Here is a 27,959-nt window from a genome sequence, read left to right as displayed (position 1 = left end):
AGAACTAAATTATAAGGTATTATCAATCTCTGAGAGAAACTCTATGTGTGTGAGAGAGTAAGAGAGTGAGAACAAGCATACTGTTATTGCTTCACATTGTTTTCACAGCAGTGTGCAAAAGGGGAGTTTGTAAACATCAATTGTCTTCCCGTGATCAGGATTCTCAGCAAAGTGTATTTTTTCATCTGCTTTTTGTTCCTCAAATACAACAATCTGTAAGACAACATGAAACACAAAAAAGCCACAGTCACAGACAGATAGAAGTAGAAAGCAGATGTGAAGTTTACTTTGACTAATGTTAACACTGTGATGTTTCAACATGAGTTTACCTGATTCTCTCCATTTCTGAGCCAAGGTGCTGGGAGGTAAAGGAAATTTTGAGGACCAACGAACCAGTGGCGTCCAAGGTTCTGGCCATTGATGAACACAGCTCCTTTACCCCAACCCTGTGGATGGATGATCATTGTTTATTTGATGTTTTTACACACAGAGCTCCAATTTCTCAGTGATTCAACATTTATCCTTGAACTGACTTGCAAATTAATCATAGACACTACGATTATGGAGCATGACACTTTTATTAAACATGGATGCACAGCATTGTGTTTAAATACAAATGATTTTGAAACAATAAACCGATAGTTGTTCTACTCACAGGCAGTCTGATGAAGGTATCTCTGGGAGGCCCATCTACAGAGAGCCTGGCCAGGAAAAACCCTGGGACGGTGGGTGGCTTGAAGTCAGACTTCCAATTACCTGAATTTATTAATCTGAAACAAGATTGAACAACAAAACACTCACTATAATAATGTAAAACTAAAACCAGTCTGACATTTTGTGGTGAGAATGATCTGTTTTTAATATCATTAATTAACCAACCTTTTCATAAAGTTTGGCTTCATATCTAAACAGAAGATGGTGAATCCTCTCAGAGGGACTTGATTCAGCAGTACGTCTCCCATTATACCTAATATAAAGGGACAATATGAGATGGAGACATACGGTACGAGCAGACAAAACACCGTACACAGACATTGGTGTGATGAATCACATATTGCATGGTTTTGGTGGAAGATAAACACAAAAAAAGAAAGAAGAAAGTCTCTATGGTTGCAGTGGTTTGATTTGTCAGAGTGAACCGAATGGATTTTTCAGTCTCAAAGCAACATGATCTGACTGAATGTACCTTTGCGCTGTTCATCCAGAGCTTTCCCATAGTTCACTCTTCCGCAGTTCTCCACAAGTAAGCTCAGCATCCTTTCTCCCTGCAATACACACACACAAAAAAAAACACGAGAGCCGTTTGGGAAAGTTGTCGACAAAGAGAACTGAGCACAACTAGAATTTCAAACCAGAATGTCTCTGCTTGTTTGAACAGGATCCAAATGTACGGCTTCACAGATTCACATTTTGTTGTAAGTTCATCTTCTATACTAAGGGAATGGAGGATATCATGTTTGGAAAGGGCGTCAGTACCTTTCCATCAGGAATGGTCAGCTCATGAGTCTTGTAGTCCAAACTACCAACACACTGTCTGTCCACAAAAACCTATTGAGTAAGAGAAAGAGAAAGTTTTATGAAACTACATTATGGATGTAGCGTAGATATGTTTCTGTCTGTGTTTATCTATTATGTGCTCACCAGTGCTCTGTCTCTGATGTTGTTCCTGGAGTTCAGGGCTCCTCCACTGCTGATGGTGGTTTCATAAAGCGTGTAGCCAAATGACTGACCATTGTTATTGTTGACAGGTAGACTCTCCATGTTCACTGGCCTCTCTGACCTGTACGTCTGGATGAATGGTCAAATAACCCAACGTGTTAGATACAAGAACCTGGCAGAACATGCTGAAAATTAGACTTAGAAAAAAAAATGTCACAAGGTTAAATCAACATCTGTGTAGTTTTAGAGGGAGGGCAATATGCAGTCACTGAAAGATGCTGACACAAGAGGGTAAAGAGAGTTGACCAGATAGCATATGACAGGTCCTTCTTGGTGTGTTGACACCCTGACGTACGATAAAGTCTAAGCTGCCAGGTGTGAGACATCTGTCCTGAGCATAAGCAGTGTGTTGCTAGATCTTCTAGACAAGTGGATAAGCAGCAGCAGTAGACACACAGGCTGGTATAACAGCCTGTAAGTCTGATGTGGCCACGACATCTTCCATTTTTTGCTCTCATCCCAACAGGGACAGTGTGGTCTAGTTGGAGTTTGGATACGACAGCCTCCCTTCTGTAGATTACAGAATCGACTGTCATGGCACAGACGGCGGTTCAGTATCTGTATGTTACCTTGTCGGTGAGGTGCAGGCTGTCCCACAGTGACAGGTGCTGCTGGATGACGACAGGGTAGTATGCTCTTCTCTCCTGGGGAGGGGGCACTTCAGGAAGAGGCTCAGCTGGAACATGAGTGAGCAGAAACATTTAATTAAGGCTAATTATGACAGACTGAATTACTCATTATAATGAAGCCGTCATTTGAATTGCTAGGTGCATATGTCTTGTCATAAAGATTTGTCGCGCAATCAATGCATGTGGGTGCTTAATAAAAAGAGCTTACAGTGGTACTGGCTGAATAAAGTCCTCAAAAGATGATATTTTGGGGTGCAGTCTCCAGCCTCAGATAAGGGAGCATCGTAATCTGCAAAGAAACAGCGGGACGCAATGGATTTATTTGCGTTAGGGTTGGCACCGTAGGTTTTTAATGCATAAACGTAACACATTTGTTTATTGCATCAAGGCTTTTTGACTTTGTCAGGAACCTCTATTTAAACAAAATAAAACAAAACAATTCTAAAATGCTTTGGAAAATATTATGACATTTGTGTCGGTTTCGACTCAGTTATAATGATAACAACTATAGAATTAAAACTGAAATCTGAAGTGCAAAACAACCTTTTCATGGATAAGGAAGCCTAACAATGTAATCAAGAGATGAGAAACAAATGGGATGATAAATAATTGTTTTTAGTCTGTTTTACAGCTGATTTAAGACTCGGGTCAAAACCAACCCTAACACAAGAGATAGTATAGCAGAAAGCTAACACAAGACGAATGAAGATCTTTCTGTTTTTTGGGTCTCTGTGCTGTAATGGGAGAAGGTGTTTCATATACTGTACCAACCGTAACTGGTGACCTGAGGTCTGTAGGTGCCAAAGTCCATTGCTCCATTCATGAATCCAAAGCTGGTTCCACCATGAAACATATAGAGATTGATGGAAACACCTCTCTCCAGGATTTCTGATACCACAGCTAGCATGTCTGTCAAGGCAGAACACACGAATCCCTCACTACCATGCATGTAAAGCAAAGAGGCAACTCTGAGGGAGTCCAGTAAGGCAACAATACTTTTCTCTGTTAGTTGAGGTTATTTATACTTTGGTCAAGTGTTTCTGTACCTTCAGCGTGGAACACATGGTGATGCTCCCCCCAGACGTCAAACCACCCAGACCAGTACTCCATCACCATCAGAGGTTTCTGGGGCTATAAAGATCAGGGCACATTATGTATTATGCCTTGCACTCTTCTATCAGATGCTATTCTTCTTTTTTTTCTTTGACTTTTAGTCAGTAGAAAGTAGAAGTACTCTTATCACACACCTGCATGTCAGCCAAGTGCTGGATTGCTCCAAATGACAGTCTCTGAAGGTTTATTGTTTTTAGAGCTGCAAAGAACAAGATAATGTCATCAAACATCATGTGTTAAAGGGGGAGAATGAAAAATTTAAAAAGCCACTTAAATAAATGTTGTTTGTCATGATTTTTCTCTGTTTAACTGGAGGGTTACTTTTGATTTCTTCATTACCTCCCTCCACTCCTCCACATCTCAAGCCCTCCCAGTTGTCTGAAGTCAGCAGGAGCTCATTGATCCCTCTGGCCTGGAGACACTGCAGTCAAAGGAAGAAGAACATGCTGCGTACAAGAAGAATGCTAAATTATCCACTCTGTACTGTCATTTTAGTCACAAAGAAAGATGTCAAAAAAACTCACACTCTTTATGAATGGCATGTATTTCTCATCCTTTGCATACGATCCATACTCGTTCTCAACTTGCACAGCAATGATTGGGCCTCCTTCTTCAAACTAAAAGAAAACAAGAAAGGAAACATATGCTTGCCCCATAAGTGATAAAATATTCCTCTATTATTCAGGAAAATGTTATGTATGCTGATGAATAATTTAGATTTACCATCAGAGGTTTGATAACTGAGACAAGTTTGTCAAAGTAGAGGTTGACAGCATCCACAAATCCAGGGTAGGTTGTCCTCAGCTGCATGTCCTTATCTTGTAACAACCAGCTGAGAGAAACATGAGAACAACTTCTTATACAGTATAGTATGTAGTTTTATTTGGAAGAAATGACCAAATGCCGTTACCTCGGTAACCCGCCCAAATCCCATTCAGCACAGATGTAGGGTCCTGGACGCAGGATGACCCAGAGACCCATCTCTGCTGCTAAATTGACATAGGCCCTGAGGAAAGGAGCTATGCTTAATGCTAAATTTTAAAAATCCATTATAAAATGTACATTCAAATATAGAAGTAATTTAAAAATATAAAAATTAAGAAGAAAAAATACCTGAGGTCCAGCTGATCCTGAAAATTGAATGTGCCTCTCTCAGGCTCATGCAGGTTCCATGGTACATACCTGAAAAAAACAAGAGAGTGATTGTTTTTGTCACTAACAATAGTATAGCCTTGTGGCTTGTAAAATGGAGCTGGGTTGTTTCTGTTTTATTATTATAAGGTGAATAATTCCATAGGGCATTTCATACAAACACATTTAATTTGATTTGTTTGTTTTTTTATCTCCTCCAGTAAAAGATCTGTGAAAATCCTGCAAAATGAAGCACAGTGGTGTTGCAGTGGGAGCGTACGTCGTGAGCGTATTGAGGCCACAGGCCTTCATCTTCAGCAGCCGGTCCTCCCAGTAGGCTCTGGGGACACGGAAGTAATGGATGGAGCCTCCCAGGATGCGAAAGGGCTCTCCCTCCAGAGTGAACTGAGACGAGTCGGCCCTCAGACCTTCCAAGCGGCTCATTCTCCTCACTTCACTTCAGGATGGTGTCAAGAGAGAAACCTTTAGATAAAATACAAGCCCATTCTTTGAAAAATGTCGGCTGTGCTGGATGATTACAAAAGTAGAAAAGCATATGAAACATTTGGCTACTTCAGATGATTAAACTGTGATATTTGAACATAGTAAGGCTTACACATACAAAATTAACCAACTTTAAAAAGCACAATTAAAAGCAACCTTACCAAGACTTATCATGAGCGTCCCAAAATGCAGAATTACAGAAAAATCCTCAGTTACATCAATGACAGTGTCAGAGCTGTACCTTGAAGCTGAGCTTAGCAGAGAGCGTTTGAATGCAGGGCAGTGCTGGGAGGCCTCAAACTCAGTGGATAAGGGAAACTATTGTTGTTTCACAACAAAAAATATAATGGTGCTCTGTCTCTCTGTGACTCTCTCTGTGTCTTTCTCTCACTCTCTCTGATGCCCAGTCAGTGAAGGGAGGCATTGCATTACATTGCACTGCATTGTATTGTACAAAGTGATGTTGGATTCATGGTATAGTTCACAGCCACATGACTGACTAGAGTCTACTAATGCCCTCTAGCGGCTCTAGAGTTTAGTCACATCCTAAGGGACCGAGTGAAACTGTGGTCCTACATTATTGTGTTAGAATAAATAAGGAAGAAGAGTTCACCGATAAAAAAAGAGGGAGTGGTTAGGAGATAAGAAACATTTACATAAAAATCGGTGACATTTTTTATTGGCAGTGGTAGGCCTAACCTAGTAGGTGATATTTATGAGTTCAAACGGGAAAGAAATAGGGGAAGTGTTGACAGTGTTCATGTCTTGAGTCATTTTTAGCGTCGTGGTTTTATGACGGTCCCTAACGCGGACAGTTGGAGCAGCGGCAGTCGCGCGCCTGTTTGTGTACTTTCTGGAAAGTATCGTCAGCTTCTTTTGAAATATTCGAAACAAGGGATAAAGTTGAACTTTTTCATTGACCGCGTATATTATTACTAGGCCCATTAATCCCAAGAAGGAGGAATATCCTGGCGTTATTATGGGATAACCCATCCTGACTTCTGCAGGTCGCGCGTTAAGTGTCAGACTCGTTTGACAGGACTGGACCGGGTCAACCGGACTCTGGAAGCAGTAAGGTAAAGCCGCTGGTGACTGCTATGCTTTTCAGTGGGTGGTATCAGACGTAAGGAACAGGGTGTAGCTGCAGGTGTCTTTGAAGTCGTGCATTAAAGAAAAACAAAACCAATGGACAGCTCACCACTGTTTGGCTTGCGCATGCTGCGAAGGAAAAAGCATTTCGCTGTGCTTTGCATCGCTGTCGGAGCCATGATCATCTTTTATCAGTTGACAAGGTAAGACCAACTCTTAACCAACTCTCCATACGCCATGCAGGTCAGGTAAAATGCGCTTCTGCTTGAACACCCCGCCCACCTGAAATGTTATTAGCAAATTTCCCAAGCCTGCAAGCCAATCTGTCAACTGCCATGTTTGAGTATGTTTGTTTGGTCTGCGGTCTAGTTTTAGCTGTTTGCACCTACAGTTACTATGCAAAGAAACCACGCTGTGAACTTTGACCTCTCTCACCCGCCGGCCCGTGGACACATATTGTATCATGGCAGTATCTGTGTGGTTTATGTGGTGATTCAACTCAATATTTAAGTGTTAATGTTGTGTAATGTGTAGAGGCGCTGACACCAGTGCAGCAATAAGGACTCTGGTGACTGGAATCTGAATCTGCCATAATTTACCTCAGCAAGGTGAACACACCTGCTACTGTTCAAAGTCCATGTCTCCCTCCCTGATTACAGTCAAATATAATGATAACACACACGAAGCACACCCATTGTTACAGCTGCTCTTCACCACCACAGTTTGGTGTGAGAGAGGTGCACTCAGTTAAAAATGTTTTGTTGAAAGGGAATTTTTTTTTCCCATCAGGTAAAATATGTCTCTGATGTCTATATTGGTTCTAACACAGTTACATTATATTCAAAAAGTGCCTTTTTTTAATACAAGTGAATTGTATTTTGTCTCAAGGAGTAACCCTCATGAAACTCCAATAATGAGCCAGTTAGAGGGGCTGGGGGCCGACTTGTCTGAATTCACTCTGGAGGGAATTCCCATCCGCATCCTGGGAGGCTCCATCCACTACTTCCGCGTCCCCAGAGCCTACTGGGAGGACCGGCTGCTGAAGATGAAGGCCTGTGGCATCAATACGCTCACAACGTACGCTCCCACTGCAAGTCACACAGCTAGTTGAATGATACAAAGCGTCAAAGCATAATACACAATACCACGACAGAGTGTCAGATTTTAGTTTTACTGCAGATTTTTCACAGATCACATAAAAAAGCAAAGTAGAGCAGACATACTGTAATTCTCAAGTCGCTCTTTTAGAAACTGTTCTTGCAAGAAAATATGATGGTATTCAACACCTAAAAGCAAAGCAATGATATTCACATGCTTTTATATTCATTTTTTCAGATACGTTTCGTGGAACCTGCACGAGCCTGAGCGAGGGGTGTTCAACTTTGAGGACGATCTGGATATAGAGTAAGGAATGATGCAGGGAGGTCCTGCATGGGGCTTCGCTGTCTCCTGCAGATGGCATTGTTGCACTGTGAAATACCATAGCTTTCCATGGTCTTGAATCATTTGATACCACTGAGAAGGTGTTCGTTTACTCTCACGAAATGTCTCTGATTAAGTAGCTGTGCACTATCAGTGTCAGTGATTCTTAATTTATTGATTACGATGGCGTTGGTCCATTGAATGTTTTGATTACTGGCATGTCTAGTGCAGTAGTAAGACAAATTGTCTCCAAAAATGAAATGAAAATAGAAACATAAATAGTACCTGTGTTTTAAGATGAATTATATGCCCTTTTACAATTGCAAATTATCATCTGTCCCTGGTTTATATCTGCTCCAATAAATATTTTAAATTGACTGCACAGATAATAAATTGACCCTAAGGAGAGCTCCTCTATATTTTGTATCCTTTCCTCAGAGCCTACCTCCGCCTTGCTGCTCAACTGGGCTTCTGGGTGATTCTGCGTCCAGGGCCCTACATCTGTGCTGAGTGGGATTTAGGTGGACTGCCCAGGTAAAAGTCACTGAACCGCAATTACATGTTACCTTTGCAGATATTTTGTACTTGGCTCGCTGCCATAGTAACATCGAAATGCATTGTTTTACACAAAAAAAGCCAATTGGCTGCTGTGTAAATCCCTAAAACTGGCTTGGAAAATTAATTGTTCAGTCAGGTAAGCTGTTAGTTAGCAGTGTCTTAGCTGCAGGCTAAACCCATTAAAGTCTTGGAAATAATTCATGGTTTAGTTTTATGGAATTATTTGAAGTGCGCTATCATCTGTTGGGCCAGTTTTTCCAGTTGTGTTGCTACATACAAAAAACTAAATCTGTCTTGGTGAGATTGAAGATTTTCATTCAGTACATGACTCAAATACAACATTGGTTTATATTAATATTTAATATGTATACTGGAGATTTTACACACTCAACACAACTGTGACTCAGATTGAAGGTCCTGATGATTTTCCTGATTTTTGGCGAGGAATCAGACCAAACCATAATTAAATCCGACAGGAACATCTCCCAGAGAGGATGAATTCTGTTAGTTCTGTAATCAAAATAGATTCAGACCGATAATGGGGGTAAATGTTGGAAGGAAGACGGCTAGAAGTAGGTATTTTCGGAATAGTTTTGCCTAAGGGAATGTGAGGCTGAGGTAATATTTGTTTGATGATCATCAAAACAGAGTGTTTTGATGGGCACGCAGTGAAGCATGACTTCTTCTTGCCTGCATTTTACTGTATGATAGTCATGCTTAGGTTGGCACAATTAGCCCTGATAGTTAAAAACCTAAAGAGAGTTCACAGCCCAGAACACTTTGAGGAACTTGTTTGATATGTCGGTCTTTTGGACTTTTCCTAAAGGGGCTTGTTGTGATTTTGTTTTAGTTGGCTGCTACGTGATCCCAACATGAAACTGAGAACAACCTACCCAGGGTATATTAAGGCAGTCGACTCCTTCTTTGATCAACTCATCAAGAGAGTAGTTCGGCATCAGGTACTTCCTATTTAAATGGATTAAAAAAGGAACTGGACTGAAGTACGAAATACAAAAGCTATTTCACTTCAAGCTTTTATGGCTTTGTGCATGCATCTCTGTTCGTTCTTTGTTTTTTTTTAGCAAACTCATGCAGTTAAAACATTATCCATCTATGATGACTTGTCTTGTATGCAATTTTCTAAAATGGTCCAGTGTGTAATATTTGTCAAGGTTTATTGGCAAAATCTGAATATACATATCTGAATATACAGTATAATCGCTATAAAATAAAATCTGTTTGGTTTTCATAGCCTAATAATTCTTCTTTTATATAGCAAGGGTCTAGAATTATTTAATAGATAAATAATAGAATCCGAATGCTAGATGTCACTGTTTTCCCCTCATTTTACACAATGGACCTTTAAGTATTATGCAATAACCACCTCCTGCTGACCATATGGTGAACATTGTCAGCAACACAAGGCACCATATTACGCCTCGAGTTGAATCGCTCAACTCGTATTTTCTTTGCATGAGCTCCATAAAGCAAGTTGCAACACTGAACAAACTGTGATTTCCATTTCAGTGCTTTTAAAAGTCAGGTGCTTTGGTATGTAGGAACGTTCAGGATCTGGTGCCGAGCCATAATATGTGTCCTCTTGTCACTTGCTAATTAATGCACAGTACTCCAACGGTGGCCCAATTATTGCGGTTCAAGTGGAGAATGAATACGGCTCCTATGCAGCAGATGAAAAATACATGCCTTTCATGAGAGAGGTAAGAAAGTGAACAGCTACACTAGAGCAATTTCTGAAAGAACCTCCACTGTTTTGTTTAGTTGCCTCCATAATCCCCCTTCTCCCCAGGCCTTATTGTCAAGAGGCATCACAGAGCTGCTGCTGACCTCAGACAACAAGCATGGACTAAAAGTTGGAGCAGTGAAAGGAGGTATTGTCAGACAGGCTATCAGACAAACAAGCTTGTGCATACACACACACACACACGCCCAGTCAAATACGCACATATGGTGGTTGATGTGTAGTGTTTTCACACACAAAGGCAAGAGGTGAGCCAAGGGTGGCCTAGTGTCAGGCAGCTGTAGTTCAGAACCAGTTCCTGCACACAAATGATTCTGTGTACTGTACCAAAAAAGCTGCTCTGTTTTAATGTACACTGGCATTAATATTGTTGTATCAATATTTATAACATTTACTCAATTTCTGTGCCTGAACACTGTTTTAAATTCAAAATCAGGTTGACCTTATTGTGATGTGTTTTTTGTTGTTGTTTTGCTAGCATTGTAAACAATGCATCACTGACATGATTACAGTGCAGTGCGTATATTATCATAATCTAGGAATTCAAATTATGTTTTGCATGCTATTTGCATATTGTTACAGCCGATGTACACTGGCATGTGGGAACTTACATTAGAACATTTCAACTTTGTTAATTAAAGGGGAGTTTGGTTTTATGTTTGAGTAGTTTCTTTATCATTCTGTTAAGTTTTAATTAGCCAACAAAGAACCACTAAAGTAATTCATTTTATGGAGTAGTGTGAACTGATTGAACTGTAACCTCTTCTTTTTTTCTTTTTTCTTTTGCTGTGAAGCACTACAAACCATTAATTTCCAGAACCTGAACCCAGATGACATCAAGCTTCTGGATGATATGCAAGTGAGTCATGTTTGTGTGCCGCTAACAACTGCTTTGCCATGAATGCTTGTAGATGTTCCCTTGCTCTCTCCATGCAAATGTTTAAGGCTCCTCACTTACATTAAAAGGCAAAGTTGGAGACCTGAAAGAATGTATTCAAGCCAGTTATTTATTCATGGTTTGTGCCAAGTGGTGTCCTAACAATAAACAATTTCCTCTTACAATAGCCTGGAAAACCAAAGCTGGTGATGGAGTACTGGTCCGGCTGGTTTGATGTGTGGGGAGAGCTTCATCATGTGTATGCAGCTGAGGGTAAGATTGACTTTGTTTTGATAAAGGGAAGGTGCTGAGAGGATGTTTTTGTTATTGTGATATGTCCATGTTAGCTGTCAATGAACAAACCTTTGATTGTGCTTCTATTTCTATCGCTTTGCTTCCTCCTTTTGAGGTTAGCATGCTAACCAGAATCTCTGTAGTGTCCAGTCTGCCCTCAGATCAGCATGAGATGAAGGAGTAGATGTGATCAGAGAGGGCGTATTTGAACCTCTTGTCTTGTAAACACAATGGGGAGTGAAGCTCCTGGCAAGAAACTGTGTTCAGCAGCAAAGAAAAACGTACATATAGAGCCTGTGAGAAGGGGCATACAGGACATTGTGATAAGAGAAAGACAAGTGTTCACATGGGGGTAAGACAGGATTTCAGCTGATGGATTCTTTGTTCAGGGTGAAACAGTTTCTCCCTGTGTAAAAGGGTCGATAGCACCGGCTAATTTGAGGAAGGGGTAAGACAGGTTTTGTGCAGCGAGCCAATACAGAATCTCAAAAGGTAAAACCATCTCGAGGGTAAGACAGAGTCTCTGAGCCTTAGGGTAAGAAAGGCTTAAGACAGACCTTTTTAGCAGTGAATAAAATAGTCTCTGTGCCAGGGGAAAGACAAGATAAGGACAAACTCACTGCTGTGGGGGCTGTGTAAGATAAATTCTCCAAGCTGAGTGTAAAACAGTCGCTCTAACGCCGTGGTTCCTCCACAAAAGGCAGGGAGCCCACTCAGTGCAGCTGGGATGTACAGCCGAGCATATGGTCATTTCTTACTTGTTTTGCAGCATTGTCAGAGATTTATATACTTTTCATGCATGGTAGGTCGTGAGCCAAGTATCACAAACCAGAGTCTCTCGTCCGCTTCGCTTTGTCTGTGTGCACCATCTATTTGATGTTCAGAGACCAGGTTTTCAAACACTTCCTTGTGCAGGATTGTTCAAAGATGAGCTCCAGTCATTCTAGCTGCCTGCACTGAACTCAGGTATGAGGTGTTACACTTTGTAGGAGTCGCATTCATTTCATGTCCTCCCACTTCCTCTGTATCCACGCACCCATCTGCTGCACACACACACACAAATCACACTGTGATTGTCTTGCCCTCGGCTGCATCAAATGACATTTCTGTTTCATGGGCTTTACTTGTGCTGCAATTTGTTGCACAGTCAGTCACCGGCTGCATGTTTACTGTAGTTTTCTACCAGCCTATACAAAAATACATGAGACTAAACACTGTGGAGTTTGTGTTGGAGAGAAGATTAGATTCTCACCCTGAGGTCCCAAAAACTGTGTTGCACTTACTGCCTCATAAAACATTTGCAGAGTAGATTTTTGGAAAGATTTGGAACTGACATTGTTCACATCCATCATTGCTCGCTACCAGTCTTTGTTTGGGTGTTTGGGCATTGCTACAGTTTTTGGCTCCATATTGCACCAACTGTCGATCAGTTGCAATAGTTTTGAAACTATTAGCAACATAGAGGAACATCACACCAAAGTTGTGGTGGTTAAAAAAAAAATCTGATACTTCGCTTAAATAATGAAAATAAAACAAGAATGTATACTCAAGAAAAGAAGTTTTTGGAGAAAAATTCACTTAGTATAAAAAGTAAAATCATTCCCATCCCAGTGTTACAATGCATTATTTGATTATTATTGTTTATGCATCAACGTTTAAGAGGCATTTTATTGTTTTACCAGGGCTGAATTAGCAAATTGAATTTTTTTTTCATTAGTCGAATGAATCAGTTAATCACTATGCTCCCATAGAAGAATTTAATGGAATGAAATAAATGAAAAAGTCCTTCACAAAATCCAAGAGCAAACAGAGATTCCTCAAAATTGTCCTTTTTGTTCTACTAATATTTAAGAATCCAGAAATATTTAGTTTGAAAAGATTCAAAACAGAGAAAATCAATACATGTTTCCAATTAAGGGCAATGAGTGTTTGGCATTTTTGCTTTAAATAATTTGCAAATAAATTCAAAATGATCAGTTTAACATTTCTTTTATTTTTAATAACCAGTTAATCCATTAATAATTGTATCTAGACATCACATAGAGATACGCCAAAGGCGACTTAAGGCAGCTCATGTTGGTATGGAGTGTAAAAGTGTAAAGAGTGCTTGTGCAGTATCCATTTAAAATAGCCAGTGGCTAGCTCATATGCAGTATGTGCAACATACCAGCCATATTAAATGGTCCACATGCTGCAGCTGGGAGAGTGATATTTTTACTCTAAGGTGCACTCAAGACACAAATGATAGCACATGTTTCACAACTGTAAAGACTAATGGCATTAACACACCTGGCTATCACCTCAAGTGCTGCCGGAAACATCTCCTTTCAGACACAGTGCAGAGCCTCAAGCCTCCTTTTTTTACTCTGTGTCATTCCCAGCAGCCATCCACATAATCACAAAAACATGTTCTGGAAATGAAAGGGACCCACAGTCTCACTTCTTTATGTATTTTATCCTCAGTGAGAAGCTGAAAAGAGAGACAGTGTCACAGCTATGAAATGAAAACTGGAATATTCAGAGGGGATTCATGTCCTTGACAGTTGAGTGCTCTGCAGACTGCAACACACCCAGTGGTCGGTCACAGCCGGTGCCACCGCCGCCATGAAACCAACTGAGTCCAGTCTTTCACCCTGCTCAATTACTATTCACTAAGGCTCGTGCCCTTGATTCAGATCATTAAAGTCAGACCAACTTGACTGCTAAAGTCCAATTTGAATGCTTAATTATTTGCTCTGCCATGTTCTCTGCAAAATATAGGTGGCTAATTTGTGCAGGGAGGTAGGCTATTTTTTTTTTTTTTTTTTACGGTTGTGAGTATGCCCCATAATGAATTATAGTAACCTGTAATAGGATGTGTGGCTGAGGTCTATCCATGTTTTAATTGAAGTGGAATTGAGGGCAAGTGGACTATTGAATCAGTGGCTCTGGCTTGTTAAAGCTTGAAGTCAAATTGATTTAAATTTTGTCTCCTTATTGTGACACTCACAAGTTTAAATGTTCATCTTTGTATTCATTACCCTCGCCTATCTCTCACCTTTCAAATCAAAATAAGGGAGCTAATTTATTCATCTTGTATTAAATGGGATTTGTTTGTGTTTTTTTTTCTCCCACTTGAAACAGACATGGTAGCCGTGGTAACAGAAGTCCTTAAAATGGGCATGTCCATCAACCTCTTCATGTTCCACGGAGGGACCAATTTTGGCTTCATGAACGGGGCTTATGCTGTGGGAATGCCAGAACCTAAACCAATGGTAACCAGCTACGGTATGTGTGACATTTCTGCTTTTGATCATCTGCATTGTATCACATTTGAATAAACAACCCCCCCCCCCTACACACACACACACACACTCCTCCCCCCCTTCCGCAGAGACAGGAGAGAAAATGGTTTACACAGGGTTGAGTGGTCAGGGGCTGGAGCCCTGAGGATTTAGCACAAAACTGCATTTTTTCAAAAATGAGGTCTGTATATTCACAAGTACTGGCATTTATATTGATTTTAATTGTAACAGTTAAAGCCAATTGGTATAGCACCAAAATGTGCAATGTGCCATGTGAAAATAATGTTAATAGAATAACTAGATGAAATGGCGACTAGGATAATGTTAACTACCTGTAGATGGCGCCATGCGTACTCTGCAGCCGCTGACCTTCGGCTGCATAGAAATTTGAATGCAATGCACACTAATGAATTCATTACCTAATAAAATGCATGAGAAATGTAAATTAAAGATGGTACAATGGGTTTTATATCCTCCTCAGGGTAATTAACATTGTAATGACCTCATTTTTCAGGAAAGAGGAGAGTTGTGAAAGTGGCTCCACAGTAGGAGACGGCCACCTCTGACCTTCAGCGCTCTCCATAGATGTGTTTACTCCTCTAAATGCCTTTTTTTTGTTACCTTTTTGCCTCAAAAGGGCTCGAGTTTCTGTCAAGATAACCCAAAATGTGTGTCTGCCCGCCGTTGCTGTCTCAAGATGCGTGATAGGGGAGCACGGTGAAAGCATCTGCCACGCTGAGAGGCATCCCTGCCTCTCTCTGGCTCCCGAGCCTGCTGTTCTGATAGCGCATTATCTTTCAGATTACGATGCTCCATTATCCGAGGCTGGGGATTACACCACCAAGTACCATCTTCTGAGGAGTTTATACAGCAAGTACCACAGTGAGTGTTGTGTGTTGTTGCCGAGGCAGGCCCCACGTCTTCTGTCTCTCTTTCTCTCCTTGCCTTTCATCTCCCCTTTTAAATTAATTCTCCTTGTAGAACCTGTTCTCTGTTGGTTAAAGCAGGATAACTTTGCATATAATTACAAGCAGGGGGTTAGATATGGGTTTATGTGTCTTCGTCTTCGTGCGTGTCTGTGAGATTTCTGCCCAAGTCAGAGACCCTCAGTCACTGCTCATTGCGAAAATTACACACTAGACCTTGTATCGTGTTTATTGCTTATGCAGTTCTCTCTCTTTGTAAAACAAGGCTTTTGTGGTTGAGGGCAACAAAAAGTCTTGTGCTTTTTGTGGCCAGCGCTGAAAATGTAGCTTTTGGCAATCTGGGATTGAATCCAGCACAACAAAGTAATAATTCATCCAGCGTTGTGGTGATTGAAGATAGTTTGAAAAGGCTGTCTGTGCATGATTCATCCTTATGTTTTGTAGTCTGCTGAACAATGAGCAGTGGCCTGGATATGAAGGAGAGTCTGAGAAGGCTTTGTGTTCTATAGCAACCACAAACGCATGACCTAATTTTTTAATTAGATCAACTTGATATTTCATTATTGTTTGGTTGTCAAATCGTGTACATTGTGTCAGTTACTCTTTGCCCCGTGGCGTTGTTTTTGCTTAACTTTGTATGGATTCAGGCTGATCTGTCAAAGGTCTAACACTGAGTTTTGACAACAACGTGGCTCTTTAAATAGACTTATGACATACATGCTTTGGGGTTTTCTCATTATGTCAAAGCTGTCAAGAAATTTGCAAAGTAACTGAACTTGACTCGATACAGACTGCCTATGCTCCCCATCAGTGATACCAGATCATCTTTGAGCATTTTCGGCTTTTGAAAGTATTAGTACTCATCAGCTGACAATCTTCTGTGAAGACAGTCATATGTCAGGTGTGAGCTCATTTGAGCCCAAACAGCATGTTTCTCCTTCCCTGCACACTGTTGGAGAGGATTATCTGCATAATTTGGGATAACGTGTCCCTTTGTTGTGAGGAAAAATGCCACGTCTGTGACATTACTCCACATAAATGTCTTTTCACTGCACTCTATATCTTCTTCTATTGACACATTATATACAGTACCAAAGGCGCTGGCTTGTAAGCGTTTAGAGAGCCATTTAGGAGGAAGGTGTGGGCCATTATCCTCCAAGCTTTCCTTAAGTGATCCAGCTGTTACCACTTGGTGATAAGGGAATGCTGTCAAGCCTTTTCCAAAGGGACCGCTGGTGTGTCTGCATGCTTTAACACCTTTAACAGCAGTTAGAGGGCATGAGCAACCGCTGTTAATCGTTGTAAAGAGACTTTTTTTTGTAACACAGAGCACAAACTGGATGCTGCTGTGGAGGGTAAATGGCTCACCCAAGGAGCCTTAAAAGCGGGTTTCCAAGGGACAGGTTATTTTTATGGTCAGCACTGAGTGATTCACAGGCCGGAGAAGACGTGTACAAGAGAACGCACAGCGGCAGCGTCTGGCTGCAGTTTAATAGACAGGTGTCTATTACAGCATTGTGTAGAAGGAGGAACAGTAGCTATATATGGTTGAGTTAACTGTTGCAGAGTTAAAGTTCAGCAGGCCAATAATTGTGTGAGACTTCCTCCTTCGTTTATTACAAGCTGTAGTCAAACAGAAGCCTTTTAGACTTTGTTTAAATTTTCAATTTTGAAAGAAATCCTCCTGTGGTCTCTCTTAAATGTGATTATGTAGCTGCCTAGCTGTATTTGTGTGTGTTTTTGTGGTGTCGGCACAAAAACGGCAGAAGTTTTTAGAGATTTTGATTTATTGATTGACTGGCTGTATTGTCTACCTCAGTGGAATTTTTGCATTTTGCTTTTCCAAAAGCACACAGTACATGCCACATAGCAGCAGGTTATACTGCATATCAGAGAGCAAGACATTTCAATAACAAGTGTTCCCTGATGCAGTCATTGCGTGTTCAGTTCCTGTATTAGGAGCCTGAAGCAGTTCCCACTCTGCAGAGGGTGGAGTAGGTGTAAAATACCTGCAACTATGTGTTTAGATTTCTTTGTGTACAGCAGGTTCAAATGGAGAAGTTTGTTTTGTTTATTTTAACATGCAATGATGCAATGGTACCAATTTTGGAGAGCTTGCTGCACCAAGCTGTAATGTTAAAGGGACAGTTCAACATTTTGGCAAATTGGCCCATTGCCATAATCCCTACAGTTTTAGGAGTAGGTTAGTTACCTTTAATTGTCGGTGCAAGCTATTTTTAGAACGGCGGAGCAGAGCCACGAGCTGCTCAGAGCTAAACTACGGAGGCTAATGGGATTTCTTGGTTTCCCTCATCAAATCATCAAATACACAATCCAACAACTCCAAAACGCTCTGATGGACAAGTTGTGACCTGCAAATTCACCACGCTATGAGATAATAACGGAACATTATGGCAATGGGCCAATTTGCCAAAATGTTGAACTATCCCTTTAAATGATGAGATGCTTTTCTATACAGTAGATCAGAATGTCCCTTGTCCCTTCTCTGTCTGCATCAATAAGTTAGCCTACATAACTTGTGTATTTTCATTTTATTTTAAGAAGTGCCTTTCCATTTCCCATGGTCAAAATCATGTGTAAATGTTTCAAAGTTGAGTCCTGGGTAAATGATGGGGAAAGGAAAGGAAAATGAATGGGTAAACAAACAGACAAACTGCAACATAGCCTCATTTTTTGTCCTTGTTTTTCAGCCAAACCTCTTCCTGAACTGCCCCCTCTCCAGGAAAAGAAAGCGTACCAGCCCGTTGTCATCCAGGAGCACCTGTCTCTGTGGGACAGTCTGCAATTCACTGACAAGGTAAGCTTCAGATGCACAGAGAGTGCCAAAAAAATATATTCCAGGCACAGAAATAGTAAACATCATCCGTGTCACGTTTTTGCTCCGTACAGAGCTTCACGGTTGTTTACAGACACACAGTAGCCTAACACATAAAATACTTCACACGCGACTAACACATGAAAGCCAATCGAATGAATTTGCGAGTTAATTATGTGGATGTGAAGCCTCGTTTTGGTCCGTGTTCCACTTTCAAAAAATGTAGTTTCTTTCTCAAAGAGCCGTGTGTTGCACATGAGGTTCCCAGCTGTGAGATGGTCCCTGCCTGAGGACAGGTGTGTTTACATGTACTGCACTGTAGCCACATTTACAGCAGCACAAGCTCCTCGTCACATCTGCCTGTTCACCACAGAATTTCTGCTCACTTTCATTATCACATGTCAAATCCGCTAACTACTCCTACAGGTAGAGTTACTGGTAAGAGGCAGCATAATTTGTGTGCCGCTTTACTGGCAATATATATATATCAGTCAATTAACATTACCAAGATGCTCCTCCATCCACTGGCACTGATTGTTTCTTCAGATTTATCTATAAACATGTTTGAACCAGTGAGATTTTCTTTAGTTTGATGCAGCATGTCTCATCTCTCAATTCTGGTGTCACAGTGTCACTTTGGTATCTGTATTCAGTCAAGCAACCACCAGACTGATCGGAAATCACAAGATATGCAGTGGCATATCTTCCTCTGGTACATAAACCAAACTCCCAAGGCAAACTCTATTTCAGATTTCTTTGATAAAAACTGAGAAAAATGTAACTTGAGGCTTTGAAAAAAATCTCAGGGCCGGATAGATATGTGGCTGCAGTCATTTGGAAGTGAGATTGAAACTGCAGCTTGATCACCAGGGCCAACGTGAGAAAGTCTGAGGGATGGGAAATAAATGATTAACGCCCCCGAGTAAAGATATTCTCTCCCCACTGTGTTCATCATGCGTTGCTTACTTTCATGTCCGCCAGCGTAGTTTGGCCATTTACACCGCACACTCTTCGGCGGCATTGATATTCAAACCAGATGTCGCACGTCTGTCAGTTGCTTACAACATTAATTATTCACTCCCCGTTGCAACAATTTGCTTCCCTCTGAGGCAACAATTACTCTGCCCCTGACCAGCCGCACGCACACCCTCGTTTGAGAAGAGCGTTTTTCTCTTCAGAGAGACTGAGTGGGGCGTCTGAGTTTGATATTGTATCTGCGTGTTTGGGGGTAGGTGGTTAATCGTGTCATAGCGGGGAGTGTTTATTGTCTTGCGAAGAGCGTATAATACACCTCCCAAGGGTATGCAAAACGAACGTTAGCGAATAAAAGAATCGCTCTGAACGCCAGACAGGGGAGCTTCATTAGGTTTGATAAATCATCACTTTAGATGAAGCTGTCCTGTAAGGAGGCAGAAGAAAACCATGTGATTCATTTTAAATGCTGCAAACTAGAGCTGAACATTGAACCAAAATCGGGCAACATCCCAAACAGCATGCGCTGCAGTGGCTTGATAAAGGTAGGACGTGCCATGACATAATAATGATCATCCAGAAAATGCCATGCCAAAAAAGATAAGATAAGATAAAATGTACTTTGTTCTCCCATTCTCCTCAGTTTGACTTGAAGTGAATGGTGCATAGGTACATACATTAAAGGGATAGTTCAACATTTTGGCAAATTGGCCCATCGTCATAATCCCTATAGTCATAGCAGTAGGTTTGTTACCTTTAATTGTCGGTGCAAGCTATTTTTAGAACGGCGGAGTAGAGCCATGAGCTGCTCAGAGCTATGCTACAGAGGCTAATGGGATTTCTTAGTTTCCCTCATCAAACTCATCAAATACACAATCCAACAACTCCAAAACGCTCTGGTGGACAAGCGTAGCTCTGAGCAGCTCTCGGCTCTGCTCCACCGTTCTAAAAATTGCTTGCACCAACAATTAACCTACTGATGAACCTACTCCTAAAACTATAGGGATTATGGCAATGGGCCAATTTGCCAAAACTGTTGAACTATCCCTTTAAAACCACAGGACTGGCAACAACATAACAGTAGTCACAGACAGTTGAATACAACAGCAAAAAAAACAACAACAATAGTGCATTTTGAGTTCAAGTAATGCGATAAAGTGCATTTTTTTGTGCAAATCAATCATTAGTAAGATAAGATAATAAAAATAAAGTAGTAATAAAAATTGTTCTATCTAAATTTTTACTAATAACCTAAAAAGAGAACAACAGTGGCAGTGTTGACCACCTCCATACTTTTTGTTCAGTAGCGACACAGAGGCAGGGATGGAGGAGAATTTAAAACGGTTAGCTTTGCATCTAATGCAGTGGTTCCCAACCTGTTATGGCTTGTGACCCCATTTTGATATCAAAAATTTCTAGGGTCAATCAAGATGCCCCAGCTCAGATATTTTTATATGCTACATTTTATTTGAACTCAATTTATATTCCGGAAAGTGAAAGTACAGAATACAGTTGTTATAGATTGTGTGTGGTGTTTTTAATCATAATTTTAAAAACAATAATTAGTTAAAAAGTATTATATTTATCTGTAATTTTTTTTAATCAATTACTAGACATTTTAGGCGACCCCATTTGAATTCCAGGCGACCCCATGTGGGGTCCCGACCCCAAGGTTGAAAAACACTGATCTCATGGCTCTAAAACACATTCCTGGAGTGTATTCCTCGTATTCAGAAACCAAAACATGGGAGCGGTCGTCTAGAATTCTCCTTGCTTTTGCTCACCATTCCCACTGCAGTGGTAAGTGCACTGTTGTGTCACAGCATGAAGGTGCAGGGTTCGATTCCCAGGCCTTGGGCTTTCCCTGGGTGGAGTTTAGATGTTCTACCTGGTTTCTCTCTGGGTTTTCCAGCTTCCGACTACAGTCCAAAGACGTGCAACCCTGCACCAGATAACCTGAACCTAATGTTTTTTTTTGCATTTGTTCATCCCTAAAGCATACCATCACATTTAAACAGCTGTTTTGAAACTACAACCTTGAAACTACTCCTACATATTCTTTCCAGCCTTTCAAGTCGGAGAAGCCGGTGAACATGGAGAACCTCCCCGTCAACAATGGAAACGGTCAGTCGTACGGCTACACGCTGTACGAGACGGTCATCACCAATGGGGGGGTCCTCCACTCGAAGGGCAGCGTCAAAGACAGAGCGCTGGTGAGGACAGAAAGACAGTGGTGCAGATGTAACATGCTCACAATGACTCATTTACACTTTACTCTGTGAGAACGTTTGCACTTGGGAAGCTGTGATCAGCTCGTTAGAAATCACACCCCGTACTGTGGATCGCGATTAACAAGCTCAGTCTGCGAGCGGTTGCTCTGGTTGTTAATGGCACACAATTATAAAAGATTACAGTTTTCACAAAAAAGCTAGAATTATTGAAAACTGAAAAGAGGACAAATATATTTCATTCACATGCAGTTTAAATATTCATGTTTTGAATGGCTTTTACTTTTCTGATAATGTGGCTTCATTTTATATTTCACTCCAACCTCCTGCTTTTTCTTTTTCTCGTTAGGTTTTTGTGGACAAGTATTTCGTTGGCGTTCTGGATTATACGATAAAAGAGTTAGTGATCCAAGATGGGAAGGTACCTTGTGAGTGTGTGTGTGTGTGTGTGTGTGAGTGTGTGTGTGTGTGTGTGTGTGTGTGTGTGTGTGTGTGTATCATTCTGTGTGTAATCTACACCCAGTCTGCTGCCAGCTTCTTTCACAAAGATAAAGTTGTTAATATTTTAACAACATGCAGCATGTGAAAGCTTCGGGGGAGGCTGATAGATGTTCTTGGCAGCACGGGACAAGTATTAAAGCCAACAGCAAATCATCAAATGAATGTTTATCTTAACAAATCTGAATAGTCAAATTCAACCTATCAGCCGTGATCTGATACACAAATCAGTCAAATGACTCAATTTCCTTCTTAACTCTTCCTGTCGACCTGAAGCGCTGAATCTGACCGATCGTATTTTTTCTCCCTGAAGGAAAAGAGAACTCTGAATTTACTCGTGGAAAACTTTGGAAGAGTGAATTATGGGGGAACCCTGAATGAGCAGCGCAAAGGTACAGTACAAATAGCCCCACAAGTCTTTCCACACGATCCCTCTCGCCACAGACCTTGAGAGAGGAGCATCAACAATGTCTTACAGTAAGATGTGTAAGAAAAACTCACCGCGGCTTTGACTCACTCCGCTCTCAGGTCTGGTAGGAGTCATCGAGTTGAACAGCCAGCCCCTCCGAGACTTCATTATTCATTGTCTTGATATGAAGCCAGCCTTTGTAAACAGGTTTGTGTCTTTCCATTAATATCCAGTCCCCCCCCCCCCCCCCCTCCTTGTTTGTGTTTCTCTGTCATTAAACCAGCTTGCCTCTGATCCAATCCAGCTGATTATCTCCCTGCTTAACACAATTACAGTGGGGGGAACACAATGGAATCAAAACAACCAGCCTCCACTGCAGCATCTCATGTTAAACATCTCAAATTATAACCAGTACAGTAGATAGATTACACGGCTGGAGCCATTTCAGAACTGCACTGTTATCAGTGTTTAAGAGTGTTTAACGCCTTAGATTTATGGATTAAATTTAAAAATAAAAAGACAGGTGGGGGTTTGTGGCACCGTCTCATACTGTACTATCCATAATGTTTCCATCTCTGTAAATAACATGTCTGCCCTACAAAGGCAAAGTGCAGTATCTGTAAAAATGCCGAAGTGAGAAAAACAGCTTTTTGTGTTTTTCATTATCAGGTTTAAGCATCAAATTATGAATAACTACCAAGTCTATAATTGATTAGATAAAGGTGGACTGAATTAAATGTAATTTGTAGTTTGTCTTTCTGACCAATTTTGACCGTTTTATGGCATATTTTGTGACCAATTTTGACATGGCAGATACTGCACCTTTGCTTTGGTTTTGGTGCAGATACTGCCTTGGTATTAGCTACAGATACGGCACTTTGCTTTGGTTTTACTCCAATGGAGATATAGAGTAAATTATAGAATGTAGGGAGTACAGTACTCTTTGCAGGTACTGTGCCTTGGTTTCACAGTGCTTTTTTGGATGGACAGCAAAATAAAAAGCCCAGTGACTCTGGAAATTTTAGCAGTAGGCCTACCACTATCAAATTCTACCAGATTGAAGAGAATATGCCACACTTTTGGTTGGTCAAAACAAAAAAAAATGCAGATACTGCACTTTGCCTTTGTAGGGCAGATGTGTGATATGTGTTTTCTTAAACTGATTGACCTTTTATGGGTTTTAGCGATAGTAAACATCAGCGTCAGTAAGATTCTGTGACCTTTTGGTTTGTATAGAGCTGTATTTGCATGTTGTTGAATATATTTTACAACCATTGTCCAGGTTTCTCCCCCCGTGTGCTGCAAACCTGTAAACTTCTTTATCTCAGCACCGTCCTGTAAAATGTCAAGGCCTGAAGCCCTGGGTGAATGAACACTGGAATAACTGAGGAGGGGATTTCGGTCTTATGTCACATGGCAACCTTTTGAATTCACTTAGAGGCAAAAAATATAACCTATAGCCAACACAAGAGCAGGTTGAATCTGAATATTTCCACTGCCTTCCGTGTCCAAACTTTGACTTGACATTTACTGCAGGCAAATAAATCCTGTAGGAATGACATGATACACTTTTTCGCTGACAAACAGGCATACTAAAAAGTCAAGTCATTTATGGTTTTATGGTATGGAAATTATGAAGAAAAAACTGTACTCTCCTTTTGCAGTATTCACAATAAAGGCAAGTGGGAGACTATGCGTCAGCAGCCCAGCTTCCCTGCGTTTTTCCGGGCCAGACTCTACGTGAGCAGCTCTCCTAAGGACACCTTCATCAAACTTCATGTGAGTTGGACAGCAGCGCCGCAATCTACAGCCTCAAAAGAGAGCTGAAAATTCATTCAACACCTCTTTTACAGAACCTAACAATATATAAAAACAGAACATTAAACATTTCAACATCATAATTGGATAACGTTACAATAGAGTGACTGCTTTTTGTATCATTTTTTCCCACAATCTCTCAATAATTCACAGTGAAAATCAAAGTTTGAGAAGATCAAGCTCAGATATGAATGTCATGTCATGTTGTATGCCAAATTTTATTTCCTTTGATTTAACAGAAATCAATCTGACTGTGCAATTCACACATTCTCCCACACATTACCGTCACATATTTTATTTGATCAGTATAATTTACAATTAGCATACTATTTCTTATTGATCATGCCTCCATTAAAAAGAATCAGCTGCTATAATAGAGTGGATGGGTCATTATTATTGACTCAGTCTTCAGTCTTGATACCCATCTGAAAATTATTTAAATTTTGATTAAGTCCCCAGAGAAATGCTTCTGAGTGCTTAGACTACAGTATATATATAAATATGTAAATTTCATTTAGTCTGATAGCTAGTCAGAACATCTTGATCTTGAAAAAATATTGGTTGCAGTGGTGATGATCTCATTCATATGTAGTTGTACATAACATAATTATTGATTAAATAAAATGCTTTTTTTTTTTAAAATTTCCATCCAGATTAAGTAACTCGCTCACGTTTCCAGCGCTGAATGTAAAGAAGCTAAGAGCTGTAATCCACCACAACCCCCCATAATGTTAATCACATTAGAAGGGGAAGCTTTCATGTGTTGTTTCCTTTTTTTTTTTACTCATTAACCTTTAATGTGCTAAATTTTCCTGTTGTTGTGGTGACCGGTGACTGTTTGTGTTTACAGGGATGGTATAAAGGTGTCATCTTCATCAACGGCAGGAATCTGGGACGGTACTGGTCCATCGGCCCGCAGCAGGCTCTCTATCTCCCGGCCCCCTGGCTGCACAGGGGGGAAAACGAGGTACTGTACTTTTGTTTTATCCGTGTATCCACATAGGCCACGTCCATGTCCACATGCACATTTACCGTTTATTCCCACTTCTACCAATTAAATCCAGTTGATGCATGGCACGTTTGATCTTCCGTTAAAAATGGCGGCTGAATTCCGTAAAGCCTCCTTGAAATAGAAGTTGAGTCTAGTCACGTCTAATTAGGGATGCCTCTGATGATTTCTTATAATAACCGATAAATCGAGTGGTTGTTTTGCCAATAAAATGCTGTTAAAATGCTCACTGCTGTTTGGCAGAGCCCAAGGTGACAGCGTGAATTGTCTTGTTTTGTTTGACTGAGAGTCTAAAACAACAAAATATTCAGTTTGTAAAGCATCAAATCCTCATTTTTCACCGTGGAACAGGGAAATGTTTTATAGATTTTTTCGCTTGAATAAAGATACAAATGTTTCATCCAATTAGCAAAATAGAAGCTTGTTTGATTTTCTGCAATCAATTAACATTGTGGTTTCATGTCTTGTTAAGTTTTGTAGAACTTGAAATAACAAATTTAAGGGACTCTGCAGCTCTGGTAAATGTACATGGACATGAATGCTCCTTTAGTTGTGTTTTTTTCATGTCCGTAAGTAAAAGCACATCACAGGTCAGCAGTTCCAGTGATAGCGCCGCTGTTGTCGACCTCTGCAGCACCTTTTTTGAAAAGACCTAAAGTGAATCTATGCATTTCTTCTCCTTTTCCATTTTCTTTTTTCAAGTGTACATTTTGTGACATTAGTGCTCAACCAACCGCTATCACTGTCCTTTCCTGACCTCACTTAACTGGTGTTTTTTTTTTCTTTTCTTTTCTTTTCTCTTCTTTTTTTGCCCCATCACAGATCACAATTTTTGAAGAGCAGGAAACAGACGGCAAGATCCAATTCACCAGCAAACCTGAGTACGGCATGGCCGTCGATGTCGAGTGATGACAGGAGGTCAGAGGGGAGGCCAGATGAGGAGAGGAGGAGGAGGAGGAGGAGGAGGAGGAGGAGGAGGAGGGGTAGGGGGGAGTAGCTGGGGAGGACAGGACGGACAGCAATAACCAGCAGCACTGAAAAAATGACACGTCAGTAAACATGACACGGAGAGGATGCCACTGCAGAAGTGTAGTCAGCTTCCTCACAGCAATTTCTCATTTGGCAACTGCACTTGTGACATTATGTTGCATCCTCTCTGCACGGTTTAGTAAGTGTATCATTAACCTCCACTCATACACGGCATAATTGAAGACTGAGGGACTGTGACAGGGAATGATCTTGATTGTAATAAAGTGAAATTGTCCTCCTCTTACAGACTTAATTTATAAATTACATCCTAGCTGTATGAAAAATAATGTGTGAATAAGACTGGTTTGCTGTGTGAGCCAGTAGCCAAGGCCAAAGAAGCTCCAGAACTGCTTTATTTATCTGGTATACCTGTTTGATATAACACTAATTGCTTGTCAAATTTATCTTTGTATGATGCACTGTAGGCTCCAGCAGAGTAGTCAAGCTGACGAGCCGTGTGAAGATCTTTTTTTTATGAAAACTCGTCTGTTGTGTGTGCTGCTGTAACCAGCCCAGGGTACTAACGTAATTATTTTTCCTTAAAGATTGATGCTGCTGTGAAGTTGTGCTGTCAGATTTGAAGACAAGGCGCTTTTGACAAATGACAGAAACAGGTGATCTATAAATTCACAAGTTTGTCAGGTTTTTCTGTGTTGGTGAAATATCATGTGTCAGTTGCACCAGCTGCTGCTCAAACTGTCTTTTATTCACCAAAAACCTTTTGCTCACTGGAGACATAAACGCATCACTTAGATCAGTGCAGTTTGTCTTTTTTTCAATAAACAACAATCCAATTCAATCACTGGTACTAAATTGGATTAAATATCTAGACAACCACACACTAATAATAAAAAAAAGGCCACGAAAAACCCTCAGCGACCCACTGGACATTCATTTTACTGTATATTGAAGCATAAAAGAATGTAACATTAGCAAAATAATGTAGTCAACATGTCTGACCTGATGGTACTTAATCAGAAATATAACCTTTGTTCATTTTAAATGCCATTTTACATAAATTACAAAAGATAACCAATGTGTTTACATCATAATTTCATTTAGTCTTGATTTAGACTACACAAATACGACAAAATATCCTCATACATAGACAGTATATACACTACTGTAGAAAGCATCTAAAATGCACTTACAGGTGAATTTAATTTGACCTTCTCTAAACTTTTGAATACGCGTTAAACTGTTCAGTGTTTCAGTTCTTATAACATAACATGCTGTTCTCTAACAAGGTGATTAACCACAGAAATCACGACAAGTGTCTAAATTGACCACTTAATGTTCTGGTTCAGTGACAATATACAGTATATTTTAACAGTCCTCTTCATCATGCTGTTGACACATTGACGTCATGAGAACAAGATGAGACCTAACTTGAGGCTTCAGGCGATGGGATTTTGTCACAGGGAAGTGTCCACAGAGCTCAGTGTCATCAGCAGGTTGCAACAGAGACACAGAGAGACAGAAGTGGACGTCCTTTGGTCACATGACAACTTATTGACACATTGACATTTTTTGCTGTGGTATATCACCACTGTTAGTTTTTGTTTCAATAAATTGTCCGAGATGAAGAAATTACCATTGCCTACTTTGCCCTACTTTAATGATATATCACTGTAGCATGAACCTTTTAAATTTTTCATGATTCACTCGAAAGTCGAATATTGAACGTTTTTGTGAATAGTGTATGAATAAAACATAACAACATTTAAAAAGAGTATGTAGCATGTAGGTTGTATCATTTGGGCTCTTCAGCTAATTACTTTTGCTTCCTAACCTGCTTATTTAGCTCCTTTACACTGATGAAGTTTTTGCATAGTGTGCCTTATGCCTCTATGGT

The 27,959-nt window shown here is 40.5% G+C and overlaps 2 protein-coding genes across 4 annotated transcripts; one reads left to right on the top strand and one right to left on the bottom strand.

The window, feature by feature from the left end:
• Nucleotides 1–87: 87 nt before the first annotated feature.
• LOC146975839 (beta-galactosidase-1-like protein 2) lies at nucleotides 88–6,429 on the bottom strand. Of its 2 annotated transcripts, none has more exons than XM_085795096.1 (19): nucleotides 6,295–6,429; nucleotides 4,873–5,075; nucleotides 4,575–4,643; nucleotides 4,372–4,467; nucleotides 4,185–4,293; nucleotides 3,986–4,078; nucleotides 3,801–3,882; nucleotides 3,596–3,660; nucleotides 3,395–3,479; nucleotides 3,120–3,257; nucleotides 2,557–2,637; nucleotides 2,289–2,395; nucleotides 1,642–1,788; nucleotides 1,477–1,548; nucleotides 1,187–1,265; nucleotides 880–967; nucleotides 656–770; nucleotides 330–446; nucleotides 88–213 (listed from the first exon to the last, which is right to left on the bottom strand). In XM_085795096.1, exons 2-19 carry the CDS (start codon nucleotides 5,034–5,036, stop codon nucleotides 103–105), a joined length of 1,818 nt encoding a protein of 605 aa, XP_085651222.1. In that variant the 5' UTR covers nucleotides 5,037–5,075; nucleotides 6,295–6,429; the 3' UTR covers nucleotides 88–102. The 2 variants fall into 2 exon arrangements, with proteins under 2 accessions (XP_085651222.1, XP_085651221.1); XM_085795095.1 differs by lacking the exon at nucleotides 6,295–6,429 and adding an exon at nucleotides 5,258–5,577.
• LOC146975838 (beta-galactosidase-1-like protein 2) lies at nucleotides 5,723–27,836 on the top strand. 2 transcript variants are annotated; one of them, XM_085795093.1, is made up of 19 exons: nucleotides 5,723–6,388; nucleotides 7,074–7,262; nucleotides 7,521–7,589; nucleotides 8,046–8,141; nucleotides 9,016–9,124; nucleotides 9,791–9,883; nucleotides 9,973–10,054; nucleotides 10,719–10,783; nucleotides 10,990–11,074; nucleotides 14,219–14,362; nucleotides 15,181–15,261; nucleotides 18,017–18,123; nucleotides 21,180–21,326; nucleotides 21,691–21,762; nucleotides 22,153–22,231; nucleotides 22,368–22,455; nucleotides 23,913–24,027; nucleotides 24,917–25,033; nucleotides 25,898–27,836. In XM_085795093.1, exons 1-19 carry the CDS (start codon nucleotides 6,282–6,284, stop codon nucleotides 25,982–25,984), a joined length of 1,932 nt encoding a protein of 643 aa, XP_085651219.1. In that variant the 5' UTR covers nucleotides 5,723–6,281; the 3' UTR covers nucleotides 25,985–27,836. The 2 variants fall into 2 exon arrangements, with proteins under 2 accessions (XP_085651219.1, XP_085651220.1); XM_085795094.1 differs by having other exon boundaries at nucleotides 5,789–6,388; nucleotides 7,077–7,262.
• Nucleotides 27,837–27,959: the final 123 nt, after the last annotated feature.

The sequence above is a fragment of the Trachurus japonicus genome, chromosome 13 (genome assembly GCF_045865225.1).
Source record: "Trachurus japonicus isolate A0001 chromosome 13, Traja_1.0".
Classification (NCBI taxonomy): domain Eukaryota; kingdom Metazoa; phylum Chordata; class Actinopteri; order Carangiformes; family Carangidae; genus Trachurus; species Trachurus japonicus.
This window is presented reverse-complemented; position numbering and strand designations above follow the sequence as displayed.

Bases quoted from the DNA above. Each gene is read 5' to 3' on its own strand.
- LOC146975839 (XM_085795096.1), bottom strand. From the start codon at position 5,036: ATGAGCCGCTTGGAAGGTCTGAGGGCCGACTCGTCTCAGTTCACTCTG. The intron at 4,468-4,574 runs GTATTTTTTCTT...TCCTTTCCTCAG, and splicing joins CAGGATCAGCTGGACCTCAG to GGCCTATGTCAATTTAGCAG. The intron at 4,079-4,184 runs GTAAATCTAAAT...GTTTTCTTTTAG, and splicing joins CAGTTATCAAACCTCTGATG to TTTGAAGAAGGAGGCCCAAT.
- LOC146975838 (XM_085795093.1), top strand. From the start codon at position 6,282: ATGGACAGCTCACCACTGTTTGGCTTGCGCATGCTGCGAAGGAAAAAG. The intron at 9,884-9,972 runs GTAAGAAAGTGA...CCTTCTCCCCAG, and splicing joins ACATGCCTTTCATGAGAGAG to GCCTTATTGTCAAGAGGCAT. The intron at 18,124-21,179 runs GTAAGCTTCAGA...TATTCTTTCCAG, and splicing joins GTCTGCAATTCACTGACAAG to CCTTTCAAGTCGGAGAAGCC.